The sequence below is a fragment of the Danio rerio genome, chromosome 4 (assembly GCF_049306965.1).
Source record: "Danio rerio strain Tuebingen ecotype United States chromosome 4, GRCz12tu, whole genome shotgun sequence".
NCBI lineage: Eukaryota > Metazoa > Chordata > Actinopteri > Cypriniformes > Danionidae > Danio > Danio rerio.
In genome coordinates, this window is record NC_133179.1 from 26,477,639 (window position 1) to 26,490,772 (window position 13,134).

Genomic DNA, 13,134 nt, shown 5'->3' on the forward strand with positions numbered 1-13,134 from the left:
TCGTTAACACAAAATTTTAATCAGCCAATCACATAGTAGCAACTCAATGCATTTAGGCGTGTAGACATGCATGGTGAACGTGGCATGGTTGTTGGTGCCAGACTGGCTGGTCTGAGTATTTCAAAATCTGCTGATCTACTGGGATTTTCACGCACAACCATCTCTAGAGTTTACAGAGAATAATCAGAGAAATATTCAGTGAGCGGCAAATCTATGGGTGCAAATGCCCTGTTGATGCCAGAGGTCAGAAGAGAATGGCCAGACTGGTTTCAGCAGATAGAAAGGCAACAGTAACTCAAATAACCACACGTTGCGCGGAGGTATGCAGAAGAGCATCTCTGAACACACAACATGTCAAACCTTAAGGCGGACTGGCTACAGCAGAAGACCTCACCGGGTGCCGCTCCTGTCAGATAAGAACAGGAAACTGAGGGTACAATCCTCACAGGCTCACCAAAATTGGACAGTAGAAGATTGGAAAAAAAGCTGCCTGGTCTGATAAGTCTCAATTTCTGCTGTGACATTCAGATGATAGGGTCAGAATTTGGCGTAAACAACATGAAAGCATGGATCCATCCTGCCTTGTATCAATGGTGGTGGTGTAATGGTGTGGTGGATATTTTCTTGGCACACTTTGGGCCCATTAGTATCATTTGAGCATAGTGTCAACACCACAGCCTACCTGGGTATTGTTGCTGACCATATCCATCCCTTTATGAGCACAGTGTACCCATCTTCTGATGACATATCATAAAGCGTGAATCATCTTAGACTGGTTTCTTAAACATGTCAATGTTCACTGTACTTAAATGGCCTCCACAGTCACTAGAATTTAATCCAATAGAGCACCTTTGGTATGTGGTGGAATGGGAGATTCGCCTCATAGATGTGCAGCCGAGAAATCTGCAGCAATTGTGTGATGCTATCATGTAAATTTGGACCAAAATATCTGAGGAATATTTCCAGTACCTCGTTGAATCTGTCACGGCAGTTCTGAAGGGAACGGGGTCCAACACGGTACTAACAAGTTGCACCTAATAAAGTGGTCGGTACGTGCAGATTAACATAGATTATAGGACAGTAATGTAATCAATATTTGAAATGTTATCGAAACCAATGTCATTTTGACATCAAGGTAGTCAGTTCACATAAAATCAATTAGCATTTTTGACATGTTACAGGTATGTTGTTTTGAAACCAAGGTGCCCACTGGGAAGCCTAAAACAAGACCAGACCCACCAAATTTCAACACCTCATATCTTTACATTTATGAAGTAAATATGAGTGACCGCGAAATGCTAGGATGTTCTTAATGAAAATCAGGGCGTTGCAATGCAGTTGCTCCATGTGTAATCAGCTGGGTTTGTTATGTCACTAGATGCTGGATAGTTGCCATGGGGTTGCTAAGGTCATAGGTGGTGAACCAAGTGTTGGTTTTGTTTATATTGTGTTACTTTTTTAGTTGCACAGGTGATATTAGTAGTTACTGACGTTCTGTAATACTTGATTCTGATTGGTCAATCATGACACTCATGTATTATTCCCACATAACAATCCTGAAACCAAAAACACAGGCTCATCTATGTACTTAGAACACTCTTGACTATTAGAGAGTATATTCATAATCTAATTTTAAGATTTTATACATCAAGGCAGTTGTTTTCGCAATATAAATCTCTTATACAACAGCAAAACGAACTTTATTCTGTAAGAACAACTGGCTAGATATACATTATCCCTTACTTTCCATGGTGTTGTTAGGGGTTTGGGGTAGATATCAGAATAATAGATGCCTGACTAAAGTGTTCTAGGTCGTATAGGGTGTGGTCAAGGTGATATATGGCCACCTGTGTCTAATGGGTGGTTTCTGGGTATCAATATGGTTGTCTTGAAAACTTGCAAGGATATTAGGGTGTTCAAGTGTCCTGGTTGGTTTCTACTGTGAAACTTTAGCGTTGTTTAGCCTTTATGAGAAGTGTTATTGGTTATGTTATTAATGGGAAGTTGTTTGGATATCATGATTATTTGGTTAAATGTTACAGTGTCTGACGTCAATATCAGTGTGATATATTTACGGCTCCATGTTACTAGCTTGTTACTTTGGGATTGTTCCAGTTGCTATGAATAGTTGTCAAGGTTTTAAGATGTTATAAATAACATGGAAATGCACATTCTATTTGGTTTTACAGTGTTGCAGAGTAGTAGTTTTCTGGCCACTTCTATGCATTTGTTTAAGTGTTAGTAGTTGCTAGGGGGTTGTCAGAGTATGCTTAGATAATGTCAGGGTTTTTTATATGGTATATGGTGGAACAAGTGTTATTCTTAGTTTCTAGGCACTATGTAAACAAGAGGCCTAACATATGAATACACACCTATACAGTACACTAATAGACGCTTATCCATGGGGATATGAAAGTTTAAACCCCTTGGTGGTGTGAAATGACACCATGCTAATGTGCATATCCATAATTCATTGCCTCGATCCATTTTGCAGTGAATTTGTGTGAGTGAGATAGAGAGGCCAAGAAAACACAATTGCACACTGTAAATTGGCAGGCTGTTAGTTTTACACAAATGAGTTGCAAACAACTTTGACCTGGTAATTAGCCAAAAACTGCAGACATTGACATCCTCTGCTGACAATTTGTTATTATTTTTCTTGTAAAGAGTTTTCAAAGTTCTAACAATTGCTTGCCTTTATCAGCAGACACAATTTGTGTGAAATAGGATATACAAATTGTGGCTTTCAAAGTGTACACATGTAAACTTGAGAAGATATGATAATGCTATAAGGCAATACTAGTGATTATTTGTTGAAATGCTAGTAGATCCCTAATTCTTATTGTTTGAGTGTGCTAAAAATAAAGTGAGCTAATCTTAATAGCATTGTATCATAATGTCCAAACACCCTGTTGAAGGCCCTAATGTGTTAATAGCTAGCAGCTGTTTCAGTTTGTCCACTGGTGTTTGTTTTCATTACGAACAATTAAAGTATCATGTAGCGTCCTCTGCTGGTCAACCACAGGTCTGACCATATTTAAGTTACTCACCTCTCGATAAGAAAATTATCCGGCGACAGTGAATTTTCAGACACATATAAATATATTACAATTAGATTTAAACAACACAGATATAACAAAAATAACATGAACTAACAAACCTACCTTTATTCGGCTGCTGCACCAGCCGAAGACAGTCAGACCACGGGTAAGGAGGATGATAACAGGCTATAGGAAATTTGCAATTAAGAAATGACGACATACTTATACCAACAGCTCCAAGCTGTTTTAAATTGCGATATTTAACTTACTATTACTTATTAATAAAATAATAACAACAAAAATAACCAAAAAGTTATCTAAATTATCTAATTAACTTTGGGTTTTACACTATGGTAATTTGACGTATTGTAAAACGGTGCTTAAGCAATTAATCAATCTGCCAAAAACTTTACGACAATTTTACCGAAATCTTTGGTTCATTGGAATATTCTGGTAGTTAGCCAGAAAATATTTCTACATAGGCCTATAGAACGTTGCTTTGAGAAATGTTCTTGCAATGTACTTGTGCATACCATAAGAGAGATTTTTGAATAGCAAAAAGAACATACAAAAACGTACCCAAAATGTTATTCGGTTTCCAATAACCAATGCGGATGTTAATTGTGTTTGCTGGGATTATAATAAAATCTTCGGTTTTCAACTTTTTACGCACATTGTGTTATTCTTCATAGACTGTCAGCTAACATTATAAAAAAAATAAAAATAAAAAAATAAAAAACATACAGCAAATGTGATCATAATCTGTTGTAATAAACTGCTCAAACCAGTCTAATCGAGCTGGCTGACATCTGGCACCAATAAACATGCAACGTCTCTTAAATCCTTTTTTTTCTCATATCAGGCCTCATCTTGACCACGTAATAGATTTGTTACCATGTATTGTGATTTGCTGATATTTGCGTTGAGCAGTGGAGCCATCACATCTACAAAAATAAAATAAAATAAAATTTAAATTTACCAAAAGGACCATGACATCATTTGTCAAAATCTACATATTTTACAACTTCTATTCTTTTAAAACCTTTTACGCTTTTGGCGTTTCTCCCATTTTTTTTTACTATAATAGCCTAAAAGATTCCTTTTTTAAAATTAATGTCAGGATAGCATCATACGTATTTGTTATGTAGATTGTACATGAGTTTTACAGAGAAGTACATTCAAGAGAAAAAATAAACTAAAAAACAAACAACAAATAATATAAAATCATGTGTTAAGCAAATTAAAAAAGGAAAATAAGTTAACAGTTCTAATAGCTTTAAGATGTTTAGAGGAAGCTCTTATGTTTTATTAGTTCTAATGTACTGTTGAAGTTCCTTTTCAAAAACTATGAAAAAAGGTATACATTGAGAGAATTTACAGTGGTGTATGTGGAATTTTGCAAGAATTAAAAGGAGGTTAATAATGAAATAATTCTTACTTTTATTATCAGAAGTATAAAAAAACCCAACAGGATCCTTAAAAGATAACAAGAATCCTAGTAGTATTTTGCAATGAATAACCAAAGAAAGTTCAATCAAAAAGCATTGTGTTTGAGGGCAATTCCAAAAAAAAAAAGGTCAGCAGTTTTATTGGGTATATTACAGAAAGAGCAGCATGTACCTATATGGCTTATTTTTTATCAAAATGACTTGGCTGGGTAAAATCTGTGTAACCATTGAAATGAAATTTCTATAATTTTGTTATTATATATTTTACAGACAAAGACCTAACATTTTCCATGGAATCAGGTCATATATTTCCATAAAAAAAAACACACATATGGGGTTGTTACAAATTTTTTTTTTTTTGAAAGAGAGAGCTGAAAAAAAATTTTTCCCACTGAAGTTTCTAAGGGGTGCAAAGGCACAGACAATCACTGGATACTCCACCATAGCCTCTAAAAGCATAACTGCTTTATGAATTGCATCCATTATAATACAAAACTCATTTGGAGTTACCGGGAAGCCAAACTTGCATAACACTTTATGATTTAAGAGAAGACCTTAAAATAACTGAGATGCAGTCAAAATATGTTTCTCAAACCAACAATTTAAGAATAAATATTTGCTTTAATACAAAATGTCCTGATTGTTCCAGATAAAATACTGATGAGAAAAGTTTTTTGTAAATAAGTGACTATGCAAGTAAAGCTTGCATATGAAAATTGCATAATATATAAGGGATTCTAGCAATATTATAGTACAAATTAGTAGAAAAGGGAGTCCTCTAAGTTTTGAAAAAAAGTAATTGGGGATAAAATTCGAAGTTGAGTTTGGGTTACTTAAGCCAAAGCCAGTTAACTTTGAAAGTATTGTTTAAAGATAAAAAAATCAAGAAAATGTAACCCTCCATATTCATACTTGTTCTTAATTACAGATTTCCTAACATAATGTTTTTTTTTCTTCCGGACAAAATTAAAAATATTTTTATCCACACCTTTACAAATTTTATTATTTACTTATAAAGAAGATGCAGGTAAAGTAAGCCTAGCTGTACCTTCCGCTTTGGTGAGCAACACCCTGCCTTTAAAGACAAGTCTCTCTGCAGCCATGTCTGAAATCTTCTTTGTGTCTTAATAATAGACGGATCAAAGTTCAGAGAACATCTCCTTTCTTGGTTTTTAGTAATCAAAATGCCTAAATATGTTACTTCAGACTGGGATATTGTAGACAGTAGGAGCCGCACACTCTTTAATTGACATTAGTTCACATTTGTTTAGCTTAAGGTCTGATGCTTTAAAAAAAAATTAAATTCTATCAATAACTATAGGAATTTGGGAAGCATCTTTTAAAAAAAATAGTGGTGTCATCAGCCAACTGGCTAATAACTATTTCTCCACCCACTAAACAAATACCTTGTATACCACTTTCATAGACAAATGTAGACAGTAGTTGCGAAGAGATGTCTTTAACGCTGGAAATCCAGCTTTTCTGACACAAGCACAATACTTAAGTCGTTTTTTTTTAACTAAACACATTAAACGTAATTTATAAACTGAAATAGCATTTTACAATATCATTGTATTTTTGACCGCATAGATGCAGCCATGCAGAGCATAAAAGCTCCTCTTGCAGGGCTTGGTTTCTCAAACCCATATTCATCTACATACTGCTCAGTTTCCAAAATTACAACATGAACAATGAATTTTGGGCCACACAGAGACAAAGATATTTGTTTTATTTATGATTATAAAGTTACAATTTAGACAATGTTCCAAACAGCCAACCTGTTTATTTCTGGCTGACTTTAGGAGGGACCCACTCATGGATCTTCTTACGAGTGGTTGAAAAGGGTACATAGCAGTCAGGTGTGCCGCTTAGATTTATCTGATGAACCTTGGCCAGGAACTTCTTGGGCTCTGGAGGGTGAGTGGTGGGAGGATCATCTGTCATACAGTGCAGCCAGCGGTGCCTGAGGAACACATTGGAAGAGAGAAAGAGGAAGCTATTTCATTGTACATTAGCAAATAAAACCAGTGATGGATAGAGGCATGGGCTGGTATAAGATTTTGGCGGGATGATAACCATAGATAAAAATATCATGGTTTCACAGTATTGTAATTACTGCTCAAAAATAAGTTATTTTGTTTTTAAATGCCACAACTTTTTTATTTTAAGAAACATTTAAAATATTTTGGACCAGTACCTTTTGATGTATAAGTTCCTTTTCTGATGAAGATACTGTTGCCCTAAAGCTAAATTAAATAGTTGTGGAAATGTAAAAAAATAAACTTATACCTTAGGAATGATATAACAAAAAACTTTGGTGGATTTAAAACCTTAACTTTTCCAAACCGCAGTAAACCTTGAAACTGCTTATCGTCCCATCCCCAGTTGGACTGTAAGGTTTCTCAATGGAACTGTAAATAAATGCCCTTTTTATCCTGTCAAAAACATATTATTCCACATTATAATGTCAAATATAGAGTTTTGAGGTTGCACTGTCGTCTCCAGCATGAATAGTCATTGCTTAGAATTTAGAATTGCTTGACATTGCAGCCTGCCATTATCATTTTAAAATGTCTTCAAACAAACATATAAATGAAAATATGACGATTACATTATTTCCATTAACACCACATTGACAAACACAGATAGGCACATGAAGGTCTGGTTCTAAACATGAGTAAAATTAAGTTGGCATTTGCTAATTGTAACTAAACGATTACTTATTACATCTCTCAAATTGTAGGTACAACTACTTACTTTAAATAAAATTTCGATACTAGTCCAGCTTTGCCTGAGATAATGTTTTCCCCACTCTGTCTAAGACATTCCCTTCATATATAAAACAAATCAATTTCTTTGTTGCCTCTTCCAAAGCTGGTATTCTGGTTAAGGGCACCTGTGAACCTCTAACATTACATCTGAACATGCCATTGTTGTTAACCACTTCACTGTCTGTTTACAAAAAGTGGTAGCAAAGGGGCCAAGTCTATTGACCTTATTCAGCGATATGGAAGTACTCTAGTTTTGCAATTGTTTTCGAACTTCCGATTCAGTTGCCTATCGGAGAAATGACTAGGAGTATAAACGGCAGACAACGGTCAAAGTACTTGCTCTACAAACAAGTGTGTTTATGAAAGTACAAAAAAAAAGCAAAATGGTATAATAAGACAACATAAGTTTGCAACATCAAGAAGCTTAAAATGCTGTTTCTAACGTCTAAAAATCAACGGAGGTGGATGAGACTGCAAGTCTTGAGCCAAAAAGATTCCAACGGTACCCGCTCGTACGTGAAGAATAAGGTCAATAAATATAGTAAGGGTCAATAGAGTCTATGTGGACCAGCTAACTAAAGTGGTTATGTTTAAATTGGCATGAAATTTAAATGATTACAAATTGAAATTAGACAAATTACTTGTCTGAGCAGGCAAATTTCATTGAATGTTATCTTTAAAATCCTAAACAATTCTGGTTCTGTACACAGTTGTACTCAATTAAAAAACAATTATGTTTTTAACACTACTTTTGCAATGAATTATTACATTATAATACACTTTAAATATTCTTTAATAAATTAAAATTTGTCTTTTTTTTTTTACAATTTTACTGCTACTTTCCTATGCTAAATGATTTTTATCAATACAAGTGTTGTGTATATGTAATGCTGAATCTACAAAACTATTTTAATGATCAATTTTCAATGTAAAACTCATTTTTCCCGTCGCTTTTCTCAGTTATTATTGCTGCCAATTAGCATTTTTAAGTTGGTCGCTTTTTCCACAATACTCTTTAATTATAATTTTTATTCTACAAAAATAACTGTTTAACTCTGTAAACTATTGATAACAAAATTTTAAAAGCAAAAGATGCATATTACAGCAAGAAAGAAACTTACGGAAGCAACTAAATCTAAACTGGAAAAAACTAACATAGTGCAACAAAATAGGATTAAGATTCATTTACACACCTTTATAACATTTCATTAAATTCTGAAAGACATTATGAGATTGTAAATAATCTGACTTAAACCATGTGACTGCTGAACCACCAGATTAATTTAGTTGTCATTTAGACATTGATATTATTTATTGCCAGAGAAAAACAGGAATCCTATTCTAAGAATATAAACACCTCAGAATAGAATGTTACATCGCAGTTAGACACCATGTTCCAATGTCATGTTCCGATGCTTAAGACTAGTTTCTTAAGCATCTTACCAAAACCCTTCTGTTTTGTTTTTTGACAGTTGTAGATTCAAAATAACTGAAAACATTGGGCAATTATATGGAAGTGTAATGTGGTCAAAACCTGCCAGAACTATTTTAGCTGTGATTTATCTGAAAATAATTACACACCTTAGAACATAGGTCTCAAACTCAATTCCAGGAGAGCCACAGCACTGCACAGTTTCGCCCCAACCCTATCAAACACAGCTGATCCAAATAACCGAGGTGTTTAAAAGAGTCATGAACACCTTAAATAGTTGGATCAGCTGTGTTTGATTAGGGTTGGAGTAAAACTGTGCAGAGCTGAAGCCCTCCAGGAATCCAGTTTGAAACCTATACCTTACAACATTAATCAGCCAATTGAAATAAAGCATTTAGCAGCCCTGTGGTATAATCTGATGGACAATTGGCTCATATGAATCTTTTCACACATTTAATTTGTGACACAACTGGCACAAAATGAGGCAGAAATGCATTTCAGAGAACACATTTTTGATCACCTACACCAGAGGTGTCAAACTCAATTCCTGGAGGGCCGAAGCCCTGCGCAGTTTAGTTCCAACCCTGCTCCAACACACTTACCTGTAGGTTTCAAACAAGCCTGAAGGACTCAATTAGTTTGACCAGGTGTGTTTAATTAGGGTTGGAACTAAACTGTGCAGAGCTGCGGCCCTTTTGGAACTGATTTTGACCTGTGACCTACACCATTCATCTATTATCATCTCACTGTGGAGGGTAAAATAAAATCGGATAAGCCCCTGAGAATAGATTTATCTAAATGTTACCATTCAGCGGGGACCATGCTGCCATCAACATCCCAAAAAGTATTCTTGCCATTCATCTCGGTGGTGTAAATCACCCATCGGTGACGGCCTAAAAGACAATTAACAAAAAAAAATTTAAAAATTAATAAAACACACACAAATCTAAAACACTATGGATTTGTGCACACACAGACAGCATACATCTGTAAATTCATACCGAAGAAGAATCTGTTGTCCTCATAGTATTTATTGCCATATTTGTCAGTACCGATCAAAGCACCTGTCTTGGTTTCTTGCACCCTGAAATGGGTAGAAAAATTGTAAAAAAAAAATTTTTTTAAAAAGTAAACAAAATATACAAATTAATATAATATTATATAAAACAGTTTTCATATATATCAATACACAAAACAAGAACAAGCATTGGCTCGTACTGTGGACAAAAAAGACAATATAGCTGCTATAAGCCCTAGAGTACCGAATATGTTTGTCCAGAATCTGTTCAATAAGGGACCAATGTCCCCTTTAAAAATGCATATTGTTTCCATTTCTGATTAAATGTAGTTAACCCCTTAATGCACTACTTGGGTCTAGAGTGACCCATTTAAGTTTATTTTTCTATATCTATTTTATAGCTTGTGCATAAAAGGGTTAATCATTTTGATTAATTTAAACAAAACTGTTTCATTAAACTGTTAAGTCCATAAAAATAGTAGTTCGGTCTCCTAACATCTTTGGGGACAGAAATACAAAACATTTAAATTCAAACAAGTAGCACAGAATAATATTAAAAGAAAAAAAAAACATACAATATAATAAATAAATAATTTTAGCACTAAACAAATACATTATTTCTGTGTGTGTACACACACAAAAGACAAGCAGTTATTTTGGCTAAGAAAATATGAAATGTATACAATCTGTGCACAGCTGTCATTAAGTTAATGGTTACTAATGTCTACATTTATTGAGAACTGTGATCAATTTGTCTGGAACTACTTGTGCATTACACACGATTTTTTTGCACACAATCAAGAATTTCAACAGACCATGATATAATCATGAGTTACGAGTGTGTGCATTATTGTATATATAGAGAATACTTTACAATACGGCCCATGCAGTTAATTTTAGCTAATGTATTAATTAACATCAACAAACAACAAGCAAAGCTTGTACATCATTTATTAATTATAGTTCAATATTAACGATAACAAAGTTACAATGAAAAACAACAACTAACAAATTCTTGGCCCGATCCTGTTTAGTATGTACATAATTGACCTTCCAAAAGTCTTTCCTACTATTAATATTCAAATGTATGTTGGTGACACAGCTTTATATGTGCACGCAAAAAAACTAAAAAAAAAAAACTGAGGCATTGGTTCAGGTCTCTGATTGGTTGTGTGACTCAAATCTTAATTTGAATACAAGTAAAACTGCTTGTATGTTTTTCTAACAATCATTGACAGTTATTCAACATCCTGATGCATTTGTTAAAAGAGAGTAAAAAGCTCAGGGTTGTCTAATTTTAGATTCACAATCACAACTGACGTTCCAAAACATGCCAAGAAGGTTGTTAAAACTGTTAAATTTAATCTGGCCAACTTCAGGCCTTTACTACCTTACTTGACTAAGAAGCAGCAAATTTTTTATGCACTTCATGATTTTTTCCTCATATTACATATTGTCTTACTAGTTGGTCACACACCAGTACAACAGTGTTAAAATCAGTTGAAACACTTCATAAACAGAGACTTAAAGGATTTGCTCAAAAGACTATCGTGAATTATCATTGTAATATAATATAAAAACATTTTTTATTGAGCTTTGATAATATGAAATATTTGACTGATGCTTGTATGATTTTTAAAATTTTTAAAATCTCCATTATGTGTACAGAGAGAAATAATGGTTGTGGAACACAATCTATTACTAGAGGAGACTGTGCTGTGCAGTTTAGACAAACAACTTTTGCACGGTCAGTCTTCTCAGTTAGAGCCAGTCATTTCCTCTACACACTTCCTATTGATTTAAGAATTTAATTTAAATACAAGTTAAAGAAATGGTTAAAAGCTAATCAAGCTTGTAATCGTTTAATTCTATTCTCTAGCTTTTTAATAAAATTCTTATCACATGCTTTGTCTTTGTGATGTATATAACTTTACTGTTCTTGTATGTGTAATAATGTGTGTTTTTTATTTTTTATTTTAGGCTGCCTTTTTAAAATCTGGCAGGGGGCAACAGATGAAAATTAGCCCTTGTGGCTAACTCTGGCTTATTTACAGTTTTACTATTGATTGATGAGCATTGTCCCTGTTAAATAAAATAAATGTAAAAAAAATAAATTTCAATTCCAACAACTGTAATTTTATTAACTGATGTTAACACACACAAGTAAATACCTTAATAAATGTATTGTCCATTACTTGTTTGTGTTAGTAAACACAGTAACTAGACTTAACTATGTGACCCTTATTATACTTTCTCCATACACATTTGTACACAGCACCTTATAACTTGTGTATATATATATATATATATATATATATATATATATATATATATATATATATATATATATATATATATATATATATATATAACAAATCTGTACATACAACTCAACATCTCGATCTTTTTTGACTAACTGCATCTCTGTTTAATGTTTATCATCTTTTTCTTTTTTATGTTGTCACTTTATGTAAACTGGAAGCTTCTGTAGCCAAAACAAATTTCTTGTGTGTGAAGCACACTTGGCAATAAAACTGATTCTGATAAAATGTTACCAATAAAATTAAATAATTCTTGAAAATTTCTAGTTAACTGAATTATGTGTGAACGATTTGGATTATGTCTGTAAAAAAGTCAATATTTGGTCTGATAACATTTCCTAAAAATTTCAAATGAAATATTGTCATTTAGTGCGTGTGTTTACCAAAATTTACTATTAGTTTGTATAACAAACGATTTCATATGTGATGATTACTGCAAAAAAAAGTGGATTTCTGAACTCTTCTAAAGTTTAAACATTGGTATTGTTTTGTCTAAAGAGACATATAAACGTCATTGTTTCTAATTAAAGCATTTAAAAAAGCTTTAAATGACTATACAATATTATAATAGATTTAGCAAATGTTACTGAATTTAAAACCTTTAATAACTTTATAATGTTAAAGCTATTGCTGCGATTAATTTAAAATAAAATATAATGAGCTCTTATTTTTTTGCTAAGTATCTCAAGTCATAAAATGTTTTATTGTAATTTGTCATTTAGTTTGTTCACACCATTACCTGCAAAGCTATAGTAATACGGTAATACAAATAATCCTTCAAATCAAGAGACTTATGTTCAGTGTTTTGTAGTCATGTGTACAGTCACTATCAGAAAGGTCATTGCTTTAAGCTCAGTGTCTAACTGCTTTACACGCGTTATTTGATATCTCTGATTATATCGAAAACTGTAAAGCACAAATATTTTAGTGTCCCACCTGAACAACTGCACCAGGAAGCCTTTTACACCGCCGTGACCGGTAAATTCACCGACGAACCGCCGCATTAACGTTGCGTACCCCGCCATCGCTGACGGACTCTAAACACCGACGGACTGTCGCGCAACTTCATCGTTCCTCCGGTAAAACGATCACGAACGATGCGT

General features: G+C 33.6%; 1 protein-coding gene across 2 annotated transcripts; it reads right to left on the minus strand.

Moving 5' to 3' along the window:
* Window positions 1–4,457: 4,457 nt before the first annotated feature.
* Window positions 4,458–13,134, minus strand: ndufa12 (NADH:ubiquinone oxidoreductase subunit A12). 2 transcript variants are annotated; one of them, NM_001033103.2, is made up of 4 exons: window positions 12,968–13,134; window positions 9,694–9,776; window positions 9,498–9,585; window positions 4,458–6,452 (listed from the first exon to the last, which is right to left on the minus strand). In NM_001033103.2, the coding sequence occupies exons 1-4, from the start codon at window positions 13,054–13,056 to the stop codon at window positions 6,272–6,274; spliced, it is 441 nt and encodes a 146-aa protein (NP_001028275.1). In that variant the 5' UTR covers window positions 13,057–13,134; the 3' UTR covers window positions 4,458–6,271. The 2 variants fall into 2 exon arrangements, 1 of the variants encoding a protein (NP_001028275.1); XR_012401587.1 differs by having other exon boundaries at window positions 6,204–9,212; window positions 9,412–9,585; window positions 12,968–13,070.